This window comes from Orcinus orca, chromosome 14 (genome assembly GCF_937001465.1).
Source record: "Orcinus orca chromosome 14, mOrcOrc1.1, whole genome shotgun sequence".
Taxonomy (NCBI): domain Eukaryota; kingdom Metazoa; phylum Chordata; class Mammalia; order Artiodactyla; family Delphinidae; genus Orcinus; species Orcinus orca.
In genome coordinates, this window is record NC_064572.1 from 9,826,642 (window position 1) to 9,844,040 (window position 17,399).

At 47.0% G+C, this 17,399-nt stretch overlaps 1 protein-coding gene across 13 annotated transcripts in view; it reads right to left on the reverse strand.

The window, feature by feature from the left end:
- The window catches only part of SIPA1L2 (signal induced proliferation associated 1 like 2), a 238,102-nt gene that overhangs the window by 73,633 nt on the left and 147,070 nt on the right, over nucleotides 1-17,399 (reverse strand). For 11 of the 13 annotated variants that reach the window (XM_049696795.1, XM_049696794.1, XM_049696793.1 and 8 more), the window contains 4 exons: nucleotides 16,607-16,740; nucleotides 14,352-14,561; nucleotides 6,129-6,303; nucleotides 1,714-1,817 (listed from right to left, as the gene is read on the reverse strand). In XM_049696795.1, the coding sequence (XP_049552752.1) occupies nucleotides 1,714-1,817; nucleotides 6,129-6,303; nucleotides 14,352-14,561; nucleotides 16,607-16,740 (623 nt within the window). The remainder of the gene's footprint in view (nucleotides 1-1,713; nucleotides 1,818-6,128; nucleotides 6,304-14,351; nucleotides 14,562-16,606; nucleotides 16,741-17,399) is intronic. The other 2 variants (XM_049696798.1, XM_049696796.1) reach the window with 1 other exon arrangement.

The window sequence follows — 17,399 nt, forward strand, 5'->3', positions numbered from 1 at the left end:
AACAAGCAGTTTTCTACCTCTAACGCGTCGGCATAACATTCAATGCCACGGATTCTCACTCAAGATAAAAAAGGAAAACAAAAATGGAACCAACAAGTCTTTAGGCTACGGAGTTTGTAATATACAATCTCAATGTACAGGGATTTTTGTTTTTTTAATCTCCCATTTGGGAAGTTGAAAACACCCACGTACCTCACTCCCCACCCCCATCCTTCCATCCACGTTTTTATGTGCAGGACTTTTCGGGGAGAGTTTCAGTGAAAGAAACTCTGGTACAAAGAACTCATAAAACCACACTTTTAATTACTGTTCAATAAAAAGGGCACGGGGGAAGCCAGCTTTGAGTTCTGGTAACAGCAAAGTCAAGGGACTTCGAAATTTCAGAGGTTGCCCTCTAAGAAACAACGGAGTGGACTCGGAGACCTGTGACTCAGGTAACTGGGGAGCTGGCAGGGCCTTGTGAGTTGAATGCTCCATGAGTGGGGTCCAAAGGCACTGGTTCTATTTCCACTAACCTACTGATAGGGTCTCTGGGCCTGAGTCAGCCCTATCAGGTTTCTCAGCAACAACTCACCCAGAGTTTAATTACTGGATGATCGTAAAAGTATCTGCAAGGACAACTGCATGGTCTAAAATCGAGCATCTTAACACTGAGTGAGTCTATATGGCGTTATTCCAAATAAACGTTTGAAGAGCTAGAAATCCTTTAGTTTACAACATGTGTAAAATTCATACGTGTGATCTAGAGATTGTAACTCCATGTCATAAAAAACATATAGACACGTGATCAAAAGACAGCTCCTCTGAAGGTAATGGGCAGAACTCTGATTACTAGAAAACCCTGTAGAAAATACAGGAAGGACAAGGGATTGAGGTTAAGTATTAGGTAGTAAAAACCCATCCAGCAATTACCACGGGAAGAGGAATAAACAGAGGAGCTACAGCCCCAAATGTGACAAAGCCGGGCTGGGGGTCAGGGGCCTCTTCCTCTTGGCTGGGGGATCTAAGGTGGTTCTTCCCACCTGGGAACAGGGCAAGTGGCCTCGCTGGGAAAATGCACCCCTTGACTACCTTCATTGCATTTCATCAGCATTCGGAAAACACGTAAAAAAGAAAGACAAAGTTCTCTGCAACAATTAAGTTTCATTCACATGACAAATGCTTATTGAACAACTACTGTGTAGTCCCTGCTGCTTTAACTTAGAGCAAAGGAGTGCGGTTACGTGACATCAGCAAAATTAAGTTTTCTAAGCGTGGAAACAAACCTTGCTTTAACTCTGCACTCACCCCAAATGTAATCAAACCCCTAAAATTAAAGAACGCCACGAGTGAGTTACAAGATTCTTTCTTACAATATTTTCTAGAAGTTATCTACGCACACGCAGAAACCGAAGGTCAGGTTACATTAGTTGACCTCTTCTGTAATTAATACAGTTGACACTGCTTCCCATTAAGATTTTGCCTGGCAAGCAATCCAGGTGGGTGCGGAAGAGTTTCTAAGTTCTGTAAGAAAAGAGTGCAATAAAACGTGTGCCGTAATAATCCCTTTAAAGCCCAAACACTTCCAGATGATAAAAGAGTCAAAGACTGTGAATGCCATTCAAAGAGAAAAACCTACTGATGCTTTGCAAATTCGAAATACACTGATAGCGTGGAAGGGCTGCCCTCGGAGGTGGCATCTGTTGTGGGGGTGGGGGTGGGAGGAGGCCGTACCTGCTGCCTGTTGTTGGGCGTGTGTGGGAGCATGGTGCACACATGGAACATAAGCTCGTAGTCTTTGTACGTCGTGTACAGGGAATGCGTTCCTGTAGAATCAGCTGAAAACAAAGATTAATTGCAAGAACAAGTTAGGCCACTGCAGATTAGCAATTCAACACTTAGAAGGTCATTATTACAAAAGGCAATTCAACCGAAAAGAACAGACCTCCCAACGATAAAGGACCAGTGTCTTGGGGGTGGCCCCGCTCTCTCACTAGGCCCTGTTTCTCCCACTTTCCAGCCCACGCCTGTGGCCTGAGTTTTGCCATCTGCTCTCACCCAGGCGCTTTCTACTGAACGCATGGTTTCCCCTCTCTTTTCTTCTCCACTCTTGCCTTCGCAGTGCTAACTTAGACGACCCACATGGGCGAGATGCTGCTGCCACAAGAAGTACAGGCGAGCACAGGAGGAGGTGTGGCCTGGCGCCGGTCTGGGTGCAATTATTAGACGGGGCTGAGCTAACCAGAAGTTATCCTTGCCCCATCGTGTGTGTGTGCGTGTGTCTACAGTTAATTATCGGTTATTCTTGGGCACTTGACCCTCCAGAACCCAGAAAAATGAAACAGGATTGACTTCATATGGAAATGGGAACGAAAGACGTTAAGGATTTCTTCCCTGAATGATGGAAGTAATTTTCTTCTCTTTCTGACAGGCAATGCGATGATGCAGTCATGTGATTAAGACCAGGGAGGATGAATGTGATCTCTTACTGCATATTATGCACTGATACACTTTAAAAAAACGATGACATCTGAATCCCTGTTAATCATACAGCTATTCATCTTTTGAAAAGCAGAATGATTCTGTGCAAATTCGAAACCCATCTGTATTATCAACAGATTACCTCACTGAGAGTTTCAGACACCCAAACCAACAGTGACTATAAAACGTTTAAGTAATAATTTTAAGATGGAGGTTTGAACCACTTTGCATATGGATAAAGACAAAAAGATAAATAGAAATTAAGATGTAAACAGAACTCAAGACTGCCGTTCTCAATCCTTGATCTATATACAGGTTTATCGTCTACCTTTTAAACAACAATAAACAATACTGTTCGATATTATTGAAAACAAAGTTTATTCCATTGTGTTTGTTGGGGAAACTCTACGTAGTGATCTTGGGCTAACCTTTTTTTAATCTGAAAATTAAAATGTTTACTTTAAGAACATTAAAACACTTAACCTTCATGAGCATTTATTATTTTCTTTCTAAATCACGCAACATATTCTTATTCCCAACATTTATATCCAACTGAGAAATAGTCCTGAAAATCCTCTAGAAAAAAGTATTGCATACAGTTTTGTGCTGAGAGGTACTCATAGAAGGAAATTTCACGCATAAGGGGAGTATGTACAATGTTAATCTATGGATACTGATAAATTAACTTGCAGACGGTCAGAGAGGATATTCATCTAATAAGCTCTATATTATCCAGTCCCCATTTTCTCTTTTAGCTATTCATTAAATGCGTATTTGTTATTTTTCTTAGGACTTCTTAGAGAGTAATCTTCCATTTCAACTGTCTTGTCTCAGGACCTTAAGGATGAAACGTGGCTTTGGAAGTGAGCAGGCCGGTCGTGAGGGAATGACGACTGTTCCTCCCACGAAGAAGTATCACTGAAGGTCAGAGGATGAACTAACCCTGCAGGTTCAATGACTCCCCTCACAACACTGCTACTACGATGCTTAAAATTCAGTAAGAGAAATGCTGACAGATATTTCACAGTCTGGTCAATGGGCTTCAGATTCAGGAATTCATAATGAAAAAAGAAAAATTCACTTTTAGGGGGAAGGGGGAGAAACACTCTCAAAAATGTGGTCATAATTTGTCTATCCCAAGTAGTGCTAAAGGACGAATTTCTAAAATTAAGTATTCAATATTTTCAAAGTTTTTATTTTAAACATCAGAAGGGTAATGCAAAAGGTCAGCTCAAGCTTGTTCAAGGGTTTGCTGCAAATATTTCTGTTCAAAAGGAGATACAGGGGGGCTTTCCTGGTGGCGCAGTGGTTAAGAATCCGCCTGCCAATGCAGGGGACACGGGTTCGAGCCCTGGTCCGAGAAGTTCCCACATGCCGTGGAGCAACTAAACCCGCATGCCACAACTACTGAGTCTGCGCTCTAGAGCCCGTGAGCCGCAACTACTGAGCCCGCATGCCACAACTACTGAAGCTCGCGCACCTAGAGCCTGTGCTCTGCAACAAGAGAAGCCACCGCAGTGAGAAGCCCGCACACTGTACCAAAGAGTAGCCCCTGCTCACCGCAACTAGAGAAAGCCCGCACGCAGCAACGAAGACCCAACGCAGCCAAAAATAAATAAATAAATATATTAAAAAAAAGAGAGAGAGAGAGATACAGGGCCATCACGGCAGTCTCCGGTTTTATCATTCTCTGCAGCCAACCAAAGAAAGGCCGGCCATGGCCTGGGGGTCTATATTCTACTGGATAGCAGAGCACCTTAGCGGCTCACAGCGCCTCTGTTCCTACCCCATTTCATTCTGTACTTAAGAGAGGAACAACCCATTTTAAAGCTGGAAGGGACATCTCAGATACTCTAGCCCGAAACTCTGACTTTTCTTTGTGAAGAAAATGAGGCCCAGATTTGCCCAAGGTCCTGTGGGCAGGCGGAATGAAAACTGCAACACAACTCTCCTGTATTTAAGAAGGAAGATATTTTTTTTTTGCCCACTTCATGAAAGACATACTTTTTATTTGACCACTCCATGAAACATAATTCTTAGAGACCTCCTCTCTAAAGGCATGCCATGATTTCTTTGCATCTCATAGAAGGTCCTGCTCATAAAAATAGAAGACTCGCTGATTATTAGAATCAACATATCAAAATCTTGTTCTGAAGTTATCATTTCCTTGTACCAAAGTACTTAGCACTACCTCTGTAATGTATTAAAGACATCTCTTAAGTCATGAAAACTCCAAGCTGATGTCAATTCTATACATAGGAAAATATCTGCATTACCTCTGTTGTAGTTTTATAGAATGTACAGCTCAGAAGCTCTTAAAATGCTTCCCCAATCCATCCCACAGCAGAGGGACGGCAGGCATGCATAGCAATGAGTCCACGTTGACAGTGGTTCTCCTGGAAGGACGTCCCTAAGGCTGGCACGCCAGCACCTCTAGGGGGTATGTGGCGGTCTGTGGGTAAGGGGAGTTTGCACAGGAAACAGAGGAGAAAATCAGAAAAGGTCTCCCTGATCCTTCTTAAAAGATGTGGATACTTGCGATGGCTGTCACAAATTATTTTCTAACCTTAACATTTCTGAGGCATGAGCTATCCACATTCAGCCTAATAGTCAAACTCCAACCTTGGCGTGTGTGGAGGACACACAGGGCCCGCATGTGAGCCAACACCGTGTCCAGGTCTTGCGATCTATCCTCTAAGTGTAAGGTTCAAAAACAGATCAGAACCCCAGAACTGATGACAGGCCATGCGCACTAAGAGTGGTACCACCGGCGATCTAGGCAAGTATCTCTGATGGTCGCGAGGTGAGCGGGCCAGGGGCCGCAGGGGCTCAGGTGGCCTCCATGCCAACCCTGGCTCGGCCACACGTTGACCCTCCCCCAGGGAAGAGTCCCCACCGGCCCCTCCTCTAGTGCTAGATGTCCCCCCAGATCCTCCAAGTTCAGAATCTATCTGATCATCTTCATTAAAAGAGCAAGCGCTTAACTGCTTGACAATAAGCAGAATTTCCCCAGATACACGAAATTACCCTGCCTGGTATTTTTACCAGGTGTGCTGAGAGCAACTAAATGACAACACAAATACGAAGGTGAACTGCTCAGAATTTATGAGGGCCGTAAGGAACACGGTTACCTAAATGGAGAGACAAGACCAATTCACACATCCTAGGAGGGGACCTGACTAAGGTTCTTGGAAAGCAGGATGCGTCAGCTTTTTCATCACTGCTCCAGCTCCCCAGGTAACATCGCGAAAACGGAAACGAGCAAAGACAAGGCCGTGAGCACGGCCTGAGTGGATGTGGTGATGTTTAGACTTTCAGAAATGAATGCGGGGCTCATCCTTGCTGCAGTGGGACAGGGTGTAACGGACAGGTGAGGTGAAAAGAAAGAAGAACATATTAAAAGATTATTCACCGAACACCGGGGAATCTCTGCTCTCGTTACATGGGAACAAGAATGGACCCGTTGAGCTTGTGAGAGACACAGAGTTCTTGAGAAATGTGCCCCCTCTGCTCATCTGAGGAAATCTCAACTCCATCCCAAATAAGCCAGCTCGGCCGCTGCAGGGGGTCAAGAAGGGGAGGGCGCGGGACCGCTAGCTTAGATGTCTGGGGTGCGCCTACCTTTGGAGCATTAAATCTGTGCACACACAAGCAAGTCTGAAGCTTACTTTTATTGTCCAGCTGAGCCCGGTATTTACTAAATCCTTTCAGCCGCACCCTCTGGCCCAGCAGATCGAGGAATTCTTCAAAAGCTGGTCCGGCCGTCTCGTTGTTGTACATCTCCTCCTCGGTGCTCTGGCCGGCTCTGCAATACAGGATCCCGATCTTGTGCTGAAAGCTCAGCTGAAATGGGGCAGAAAGGGAATTACTCGGCAAAGAGTAACAGACAAGGACGCCTGAGACTAAGCAACATTATAAATCAACTCTATTCCAATATAAAATAAAAATCAAATTAAAAAATAAAATGGGGGCTTCCCTGGTGGCGCAGTGGTTGAGAGTCCGCCTGACGATGCAGGGGACACGGGTTCGTGCCCCGGTCTGGGAAGATCCCACGTGCCGCGGAGCGGCTGGGCCCGTGGGCCATGGACGCTGAGCCTGCGCGTCCGGAGCCTGTGCTCCGCAACAGGAGAGGCCACAGCAGTGAGAGGCCCGCGCATCAACAGAAAAATAAAAATAAAAAAATATATATATATATAAAAATAAAATGAAAACAGAAAGTATCAGACGAGCTAACTTCCAGTAAAATTAAAATGACAGGAGCTGAGAATTCTGTTCTCAGGAAAGCACGTCAGGACAATTCCCATAAGCTAAGAAGCAAAAGAATAAGCAGCTGTCACTGTACACAATACTCCAAATACATAACAAACCCAGAAACCCGAACATAACAGCTGGAGAAACGTCAGACACCCTAAGAAATATAATGAATGGCCTTGCCCATGTGGGAGCTGCCAGGTTTCCAAAATGGAGAGCCAGGTTCAAGCGTTTATTTAAAAATACAACTGTGGAAATATTTAATCTCATACCCTCTATATAGTCATGAGCATTATCTTCCAAGTTAGAAAGAAAAAAAAGCTGCACACTTTAAAAAGTTTTCCCTCTCTGGTTCCTCATGCTTTTCTGTTGTCGTTATTTGAACATTCATGGAACTATGAAAGACTGTAATTAAAAAAAGCAAATCAAATTCAGGTCTGGTAAGGAAACTGTGATATACGTATAGTGATAGAATAATGTTTTGTTTCCACAAAAGTAACTCTGACTCAACAATTACAGTCATTTCTACATTTTTGACTGGCTTGAAAACATCTGCTAAATATACAATAGGCCATAAAGAATTTTAATAGGAATTGAAGATTTCCTGCTGTAGCTCTATCTCCCTGTCTACCCCGTATCGTGCTGGAAGCTGCCACACTGCTTTCTCCCAAGGCCAGGGAGAAACTGGATCCACCTTCACAGCTTTCGTATTTTCCCTAAAGAGGAGCTTGTCACTCAGGAAATCAGGGCACTTCATCTTACTAGCAGCGATCTGAGTCTCCAGAGGCTGGCAGGTTATCAGTCCTCTCTGATTCCCTAAAGGCATCCATCCGGAACACTGTTCACTTTTGTTATCAGCTGTAAAACAGAGCCTTTAATCAAAACTCATAGCTGACTAGATCAGTAAAATAAGGTAAAATGGTACTCATTTCCCTTGAGTGGCAAAGTGATCACAGCAGTCTCATCCGGGTGACCAATGACAACGGACAATCCAAGCCAGGTAGGGATCCGCCTGCTTGGGGCATCTCGGCAGAGATGCTGGGGGAAGCTCAGAGCTGGGCGGGCAGCCGACCACCGGTACATTCTACACGCGCTCCACCTCCTGAGTGCTACGGGGGAGCGGGGAGGAACCAAACGAGACATCAATCACCTGTTCCTAACTGGACCGGATAAGCTACCTACAGGGATGGCTCCCACGGTGAGGGGTTTGGGGGGCGGGTGGAGAGCGCACAGGCCCCATTCACACAGTGAAGACAAGGATCCAGGCCCTGAATGTGGGGCTATGAGATGCTGGCCGTAAGCTGTTAGTGTTATGAGCTGTGCGGTACTAGTCCTTGAGCGGCGTCAAGACAGAAAAAACATTTCTATTTGCCCAGGGATTGAGGAATAAATGTTTCTGATCAACTCAACTATCCAAATAAATGAGACACCACACTTACTGCAAACAGACCATCATCCTCCAAAAACACGAAGCATAATACAAATGTCTCATATTATTTCACTAATTGTTTCAGAACACTAATTGTTCTGAGGGACCCAGAAGACACTCCAGGATCTTAGAGTACTTTAGGAAACGCTTGGGATTGGCAATTGTCACCACAGATGTGGATCGCCTTGGTGACTCCCAGAACTGGACAAATCCTCTAACGGGACCTCTACGGGACTGCTGTACCTCCCGGCACCATGATGCTTGGACCTCCCGCCTGCTGTCAGAAGCGGATTCCCGCTCTCCCCAGTTGTCCGGCCCTGGCCTCACGGAGAGTCCCCCAGAGATCCTGTGGAGTGATTAGCAGGCACCGGTACCCAGGACCCCATGGGCCCCCGCCCACACATCCTCCGCACCCAGCAGGGGCGGCCGTACCACCACCCGCATCCTGGGAGCTCACTGTCCCAGGGCTGCCACCCTGTCTGTCCCCCCGCTAGAGCCCTGCTACCTCTCCTGGTGCCACCTCACGTCGCGCCCCTGTCACACCTGCAGCTTGTCCCAGGCAGCCCCGCCATCCCCAGCAGGAAACCCTTCCTCTGGCTCTTTGCAGAGCAGGCCCGGAGCAAAGCTGTCTGGGGCCCCAGGGGTGGGGCCGCGGCGGCCCCATGCGGGTGGAGCAGAGCCTCCCTGGACCAGCACAGGTTCTCTCTGATTCCTGACTCTTGCGGACCTGATGCTCCCTGTGGACTCAGGCAAAGGCCAAATACCTGGAGAGCTGAAGCCCCCGGGGCTTCCCTGCTGAGCGCAGTGCCATCCGCTCACACCCCTCTCCTTCCAGCCATCGCAGACCAGCCTGTGTCTACATCCCAGCTGGGAACAGGACTTGCTTTCTACCCAAACAGCCCTGGGCCCATGGGAATCAGGGGATGCTAAATTAGACTTCAAAGCCCCCAGGTGTCTTGCCCCAGCTCCTAGAGCTCTGCTCCAGTGACTGAGAATAAACCACTGTGGCCTGTTCACTACAAGGCCTGTGATTCCACTAAAACAGTAAGAGGATGAGACACGGTGTGAAGGAAGAGACCTCTCTCGCTCCAATCTCTTATAAACCACATGAAATCAATGGAAATGCAACACCAAGGCTGACCCCCTCCTGCCCGTGGTTCATCAGAAAGCTTGCACACCTCTTCAGCCTGATCGCGGTACCAAGGGGAGGACAGGCTCCAGGTCCCCATGAACTAAAACCCCCAATTCTCTCGGAACAAGCCTTTGTTTCTAAGCCCTCTACACCTCAGGCTGAGTGAGGCTAACCACGTCCCCATCCCACTGACCTTCCTTTAACTGCTCTGATGAGAATCACAGCCAGTCCCACTGTCCTGGGGTGAACGAGGCCGGCACTTGGGCGTCCCCACGGTCAAAAACTAAAAACACCCACTTGCCCAAACTCTATACTGCTCCCGTGCCCAGAGCTGGACACACAGACCCTGCACGGACAGGCAGACGATCCCTTGCCTCCTGGGACTGGATAAAAACTGAGTGCTCTGTTCCAAAGGCCAGAAGCCCCGTCATTATTGACGAGAAAATTTAAATTTAAAGGAAGGTGACAAAAAACAGAGCCTCAGAATGGCCTTGAAAATAAATTCAGGTGTGCAGGAAAGTCCTTCCACTGCATCCTCCCAACTCAACCACCTGCTCTAAGCGTGTAGTGTCATGGATTTAGACCCGCTTGACTTTGTGTCAAGTAAACCTGGTATGTGAGTGAACATACATCTGGGTGAGGAGACAAGAGCAGAAGGGGTGATTGGCTTGTGAACAAATTAATCCAAAGATGCCCTAATATTCTAAGTTAGTGAGCTGTCATAATGTATCTGAATTAATTTTTTAAGAAGTCAACCTAGTGGGTAAAGATAAATTAGGAGTTTGGGATTAACAGATACACACTACTATATATAAAATAAACACAGGGAACTATATTCAATATACTGTAATAACCTAAATGGAAAAGAATCTGAAAAGGAATACATATCTATGTATAACTGAATCACTTTACTGTACACCTGAAACTGACACATTGTAGATCGACCACACTTCAATTAAAAAAAAAAAAAAGTCAACGTACATAATCTTAGGAATTCACCTGTTATACAAACTAGGATAGTCCTATAAAAAAGGAAAAATGGTATCTTAGAGGTTGGGAGGTGAATTTATGTAGATAAAGTAGCAAAACTTTCAAAGTCCTGATTGATAATTACTTCCCTTATGATTCTCCATGGCATGGAGTCTTCCTGTTCAAAACATCTTACCAAATGTAAAGAACGGAATGAATGACCCGATACCCACCATATCTCCCACTGATACAACATGTCTTGCGCAGAGCAGATAAACACAGTGACTGTCAAACCAGGAATGGATCCCAAACTCCAAGAAAGCAGAAAACGACAATATGTCCTTTAAAGTATTTTTTCAAGATTAAAACCCCTTAAGACCAGCAACATAAAACTGGCCCATCCCCTCCCTGGGAAGATTTTCTATCAGGAAAGTAGATAAAGACAGCACTACCCAGAAGTGACTCAGAACACCCAGACAGGTTAGGGCAACTTTTAAGGATCCTTTGGAAACCAGGATGTTAGAAAAGCTGTCTACTATCTTTCAGAGATGAGCATAAATAGTAAGTAGCTCTTGCTGACGTAATATGGAAATGAGATACCACTAGGAGTTGGGGGGCGTTAAAATGTCATATTGTACACCATTATGAAAGTATACCAGAGTCAAATAAATATAATCTCAAAAGAAAAAACACATGAATACAGCTAGAGCTCTAAATGCACTGGTGTGCTTAAAACACGCACCCAGTTCTCAAAATTAATTCATTGACGTCAGATTGTAAACAGGTGTCCATTCAAAGTACCTGAAGGCTTAGTTTAAGAGAAATTCCCTGGCAGAGCCATTTTTATGACCTTCACTGCCTCCCACCGGCGTAGCTCCTGGACCTATTCTGCCGGACGGACATCCCAAGAAGTGCCTGATTCATTCTGTGAGGAGACAGTCACCTGCGGCTGCTGTAACGTCTCTCAGGGCTTGGGCGTCGGGATCCAGGCTGGGGAACACAGGGCCACCTGCGGACTCCTCCACAGCAGGCTGAGGGACCAAGCACCTCATCCGCCAGGCACCTGCTACCCAGCAGGTGAGGGACGTGTAATCAAGGGAGAAGCAACACACACCAGAAACATAAAGGGATGAAGACCACGGGGGTCGGCACCTCTCTTCCAGACTCTTCCATGACACGGAAGTGAATGTGTAACAGAGCAGGACCCTATGGGGCCTTCCCAGGACAGACGCCTCCCCCATACCCTCTGCTGTAGCTCCTCTCTGAAGTACCCAGATAATAGACCAGATAACAGTATCTGACGCCTATTTCCTGAGTTGTTTTTCAGATGCTAAAACCACCCCCAAATGGAAGAAATTACTTGATGATCATGAGCACGTAGCTCCCAGACCTTCTGGTGCCTAAGGACTGACCACCATCAACCAGTCAGAGAACTGTGCACGAGCTGATCACAGACCCTGAGGTTCCCCTCCCTCACCTGGCCTTTAAAATTGCTCTGCTGATAAAAACTACAATGAGGTATCACCTCACACCGGTCAGAATGGCCCTCATCAAAAAATCTACAAACAATAAATGCTGGAGAGGGTGTGGAGAAAAGGGAACCCTCTTGCACTGTTGGTGGGAATGTAAACTGATACAGCCACTGGAGAACAGTATGGAGGTTCCTTAAAAAGCTAAAAATAGAACTACCATAGACCCAGCAATCCCACTCCTGGGCATATACCCTGAGAAAACCATAATTCAAAAAGAGTCATGTACCACAATGTTTACTGCAGCTCTGTTTACAATAGCCAGGACATGGAAGCAACCTAAGTGTCCACTGACAGACGAATGGATAAATAAGATGTGGCCCATATATACAATGGAATATTACTCAGCCATAAAAAGAAACAAAACTGAGTTATTTGTAGTGAGGTGGACGGACCTAGCGTCTTTCATACAGAGTGAAGTAAGTCAGAAAGAGAAAAACAAATACCGTATGCTAACATATATATATATGGAATCTAGAAAAAAATGCTTCTGAAGAACCTAGGGGCAGGACAGGAATAAAGACACAGATGTAGAGAATGGACCTGAGGACACAGTGAGGGGGAAGGGTAAGCTGGGACGAAGTGAGAGAGTGGCATGGACTTATATATACACTACCAAATATAAAATAGAGAGCTAGTGGGAAGCAGCCGCATAGCACAGGAGATCAGCTCAGTACTCTGCGACCACCTAGAGGGGTGGGAGAGGGAGGGTGGGAGGGAGACGCAAGAGGGAGGGGCTTTGGGGATATATGTATACGTATAGCTGATTCACTTTGTTATACAGCAGAAACTAACACGCCATTGTAAAGCAATTATACTCCAATAAAGATGTTAAAAAAGAAAAAAAAATTGCTCTGCTGAAACCCTTCGGGGAGTTTGGGGTTTTCGAGCACAAGCCACCCATTCTCCCTGGACTGGTGACTTTACAATAAATGCTGCACTTTCCGTCACCCAAACCCGGTGCCAGGAGATTGACTTTACTGCACCTACCTGCAGGTGAGTGGACTCAGGTTTGGTTCGGTGACAAATGCTGTCCTTCCCACCAAGCCCTCCTGAACTCTGAGTCCCTGGACCAGCAGCGACACACCCGCTCTGTCCCTCCATGACAACAGGATTTCCTCAACTGCCTCATGACATGACCATTCTCAAAGCACTTTACCAGCGATGACCATGATGAACTCTTCTGTGGGATTTTAGAAGCCAATTGTTCAAGTTCAAGTTTTGGTTTGGTTTAGTTGTTGTTTTTAATAGATCAGCCTTCATTCTTGAGAAAGACAGACTGCAGGATTATCCACTCTGAATGTCACAGTGCCTGCTTCCTCTGGCTGAGAATGCAGTGTTAATTTGCTAGCGCAATTACAACTTCATCTCTTAGAATTCCAGCCACCTGAGTATCAAATACTCCACCAATATACCACAGGGAGTGTGTTACTGGGTCCACCAAGAAATCCCGCATACTCCCTCCAAAACATGAGAAAGAATTGTCCTTGGAACATTCTGGAAAGACATCACAATTGTCTTTTTCTTTCTGCAAAGCATGTATTTAAAAACAAATCCACACATTTAAAATAAATTGCATACCCTTGGGCACCGACCACTCAGTTTCGCCTCCAAATTATCTTGCATCTGAAGTTAAAAGGCTTCTTTCCATCTTCTGGGCCACCACCTAAATCCTGTCCATCATTAATTCTCTCCCGGATGCTATTAATGATCACATAATTGAGCTCCAGGCCATCATCAGGCTCTACCTTCACCAGCCTGTCCAGTACCCTTCTACCAGAATAATCGTCCTAAATTACGGCTACGAGCATGTCACATCCTACCGGCAAACCTTCAATGTTCCCTACCACCTCCTGGATCCAGTGCTAACTCCTTAGCCCAGCATTCACTCCAGCCTCAACATATTTTGTAACTGTTGTTGTTTTAACTCCTAACCTCCCTGCGTGTGCCCTTCTCTTGTAAAGAAACTGGCCATAGTTTCTAAAAGAGCCAACTGCTCGTATCTCCCTGTTGGAATTCTACTCAAGTCTAAAGGCCCAGTTACGACACCACCTCCTTCAGATGTTACTTTCTCTCTTCCCAGAGCACACACTGCATTTCTATGTCTCCATGACCCATGACCACACTAACGGCCATGGTGTTCTTCGTCTTAATGGCCCCAAGGGTAGGGACCAAGTCTTAGCTTCAAGCCTCCTGATACATACTGTTCACTGCCATCTGTTAGCATGACACTTTGCACATAGCAGCCAAGAATAAATGTTAGTTCAGGGAAAGGCCCAACATGAGTTCTTTACACCCTGGGAAAATACACCAGCAGTCTCTAATCATCATGAATCAGATCTGCTCCTGCTGGCTGGGACATACCAAAACCCTGGTAAAAACAATGCAAGTCACAACTCAGCAGGAGATGCATTGCACTTATTATTAAAGGCATCGTGTTACTTAACTAGTATAGAGGCATATTCGAGAAAAACTGGAGGAAAATGCTTTAAGGCATTAAAAATAAATGATCTCCAAAGGCAGATGGATGAGAAAACTCCAAAACGTTCAGAAACATGGACACAAAGTCCCACACACTTACAGTCTCCCACGTGATACACACCCCTTGCTCATCAAGCTTGAGCAGCTGCTCTGAGACCTTGGGCGAGCTCGAGGCCTGCCTCAGGCACTGGATGCTCAGCTCTGGAATGACGCACTCCAGGACTTCTTTGAGAGGGAGTCCCCGCGCAGTCCCATGCCTGGCGGTAGAGGGTATGGCATCTTCCAAGATCGCTCCTCTCAGGGTTGTCAGCTGCAGGGGCAAATACAGCATTCCAGTTAACACTTATTCCTGGTTACCTCTTTAAAGCGTAACTTTTTAGTTGCCTTAAAAAAAGAGGAAGAGAGAATGGACTTGAGGATATGGGGAGGGGGAAGGGTAAGCTGGGACAAAGCGAGAGAGAGGCATGGACATATATACACTACCAAACGTAAGGTAGATAGCTAGTGGGAAGCAGCCGCATAGCACAGGGAGATCAGCTTGGTGCTTTGTGACCGCCTAGAGGGGTGGGATAGGGAGCGTGGGAGGGAGGGAGACGCAAGAGGGAAGAGATATGGGAACATATGTATATGTATAACTGATTCACTGTTATAAAGCAGAAACTAACACACCATTGTAAAGCAATTATACTCCAATAAAGATGTAAAAAAAAAAAGGAGGAAGAAAGCTAAGGCTCTTTTTGGAGTGGGGCAAAAGAGGCTAAAAGTTCTCGATCTGAAAAAGCAAATTCAACACTCAACAGTCAGTCTTTAAACAACCGAAGGACTCGTGGGTCAGGAAGGAGCCAGGCGTGGCTGATACAACCAGACGTGCGTGAAACACGAGGAGAAGTGAGACAAAGCCCCGCCCGGGGACGTTAAGTCACTCCCACCACGATCGGAACCGACACCAGAGGGATGCCAAGGACGAGCCGGGGGTCCTAGGGCCGGGCTAGCCACAACGACCTCCTCCATCCTTCCGTTTTCTTTTTCCCATTTTTCTCTACATCATCTTCTTTTCTTCCACTTTTCCTATTTAACCTTCCATGGCTGGCAATTCCCAAGGCTGAGTGGGGCGATCCCGTGACCCCCGTGGGCAGGTGACCCAGGGCTGGGAAGACCACCACCGGACTCTGCCTCCTGATCTGTGATATGTCCTCAAACACGTCGTGAAAGCCTGGAGCCACTATTCTGACACGTGTCATCTAAGCCCAGGTCAAATACGCGGAGAGAGGAGGCCCAGCATGGCCAGCCGAGAGGTCTGGCTCTAATCCCACCCCTCCGACAAAGCAGCCGTAGTGACGTGGTAACAACGGCGCCTAGCATTTGCACAGAGCTCCGGGGCACCGCTGTGCAACAGGGCTTTCTGCGGTGATGAGACCGCCCTCCATCTGCACTGGCTGATACGGGAGCCACCAGCCCCGAGTGGCTGCGGAGCGCCTGACCCGTGACAGGTGTGACGGAACCACGGGTGACAGGTGTGACCGCGGAACCACATTTTTTATTTTATTCAATTACCTTAAATTTAAATAATCACATGTGGTTAGTGGCTACTGAACGGGACGCTGCAGGTCCGTAACTTACAATATGTCACCTCCAGAGAGGGCTTCCTTTCCTCTTTACGGCACAGAGCCCAGTTCACGGGAGCACCGATGCACAGGCAGTGGGCACCAAAGTGCCAGGCTTGGGCAGGGCCGGCGAGGGGCTCTCTGTACTCTGATCCAGAAGGAATCACATTCTGGACTGTGTGGACGACACATTCCCATCTAATTACAATGGTCAAGAGGATAAAACCTGAAGTGCAGGCCAGATCTAGTTCTTCATATAAATCAACATCCCCGCCTACAGGGCTCCACGCATCGGCCATATGGTGTATAACAGTCACACTTTTCACCCAAAGCAAGACCAGCGGGGAAGTAGCCTGGGCGCTGGCGGGACGAAGTGCAGGGCCACGGAGCTGCTGCACCTACAGACACGCTAAGCCAACACCCACCCCACGGGCGGCCTCCTGGTTTTCTGCAATCGACGCTGAAGTCGTCCTTCAATTCTGACATGAATCATAGAGTTCAAGTTTGTCCTCTGCTCCAGGCCCGAAAACCTTGCATTTTGATCATTTTATCCTTTCTGTCATGTAAGGTGGCAGTCAAATCACTGCCACATCCACCACAGGTCTTCACATTTTCTACTTTGAACAAAACAGTCTAAGCCCTTTTGGTCACCGGAACTGCTGGGATCACAGCACTGACAATGAAAGCAACACCTTAACCAAGCGGTGACCCTGAGGCCCAGCCCAGGACACACCCCATGAGCGCCCAGTACCTCGCTCGTCCTGAAAGCCACCCGGTAGTTGAACTGGGACCCTTCTTTCTCCTTGGGGTCTTCCACCTTCTCCCTCCGGATGCTGACTGCCACAGGGCCGAGGTTCTCATCAATTCCAAAGTAGTTCTGGTGCTCTGCAATGGAAGAGAGCAGTGGCATGAGGAGAAGGGAACAAAGAACAGGGTGGGTATCTTTCAGCGTGTGTATCTAATCCTTAAAGAGGTACCAGTGGCTCTGGTGCAGGATTCCCCCAGATGTGATCCATTTATTTGCCTCCAAATCAGATGCACTTTTTTTTCTTTTTTTTTTTGCGGTACACGGGCCTCTCACTGCTGTGGCCTCTCCCGTTGCGGAGCACAGGCTCCGGACGCACAGGCCCAGTGGCCGTGGCTCATGGGCCCAGCCGCTCCGCGGCATGTGGGATCTTCCCAGACCGGGGCGCGAACCCACGTCCCCTGCATCGGCAGGCGGACTCCCAACCACTGCGCCACCGGGGAAGCCCCAGATGCACTTTTAACCTGTCATTTTCTACTACTACATCCTCCCATTCTGCTTCTCACTAGTTCATAAGCCGCGCAGGAGCCCCAAAGTTGAGTTTGGCATCACTGGAAAGAGTTTTGCCATCTTAGAAACTGTTGAAAAAGGAACCTGGCAACTTGAAGAACTGAGCCTGAACAGTTTTCCTCCAGCTGGGAGGGTCACCTCCTCTGACTGATTAAAGGCAGTGGAGGTGAGCTTATCAGCCACTCAGAAGAGCCGGATTCATCTCGGAGAACAGGGCAGTGGCAAAGAC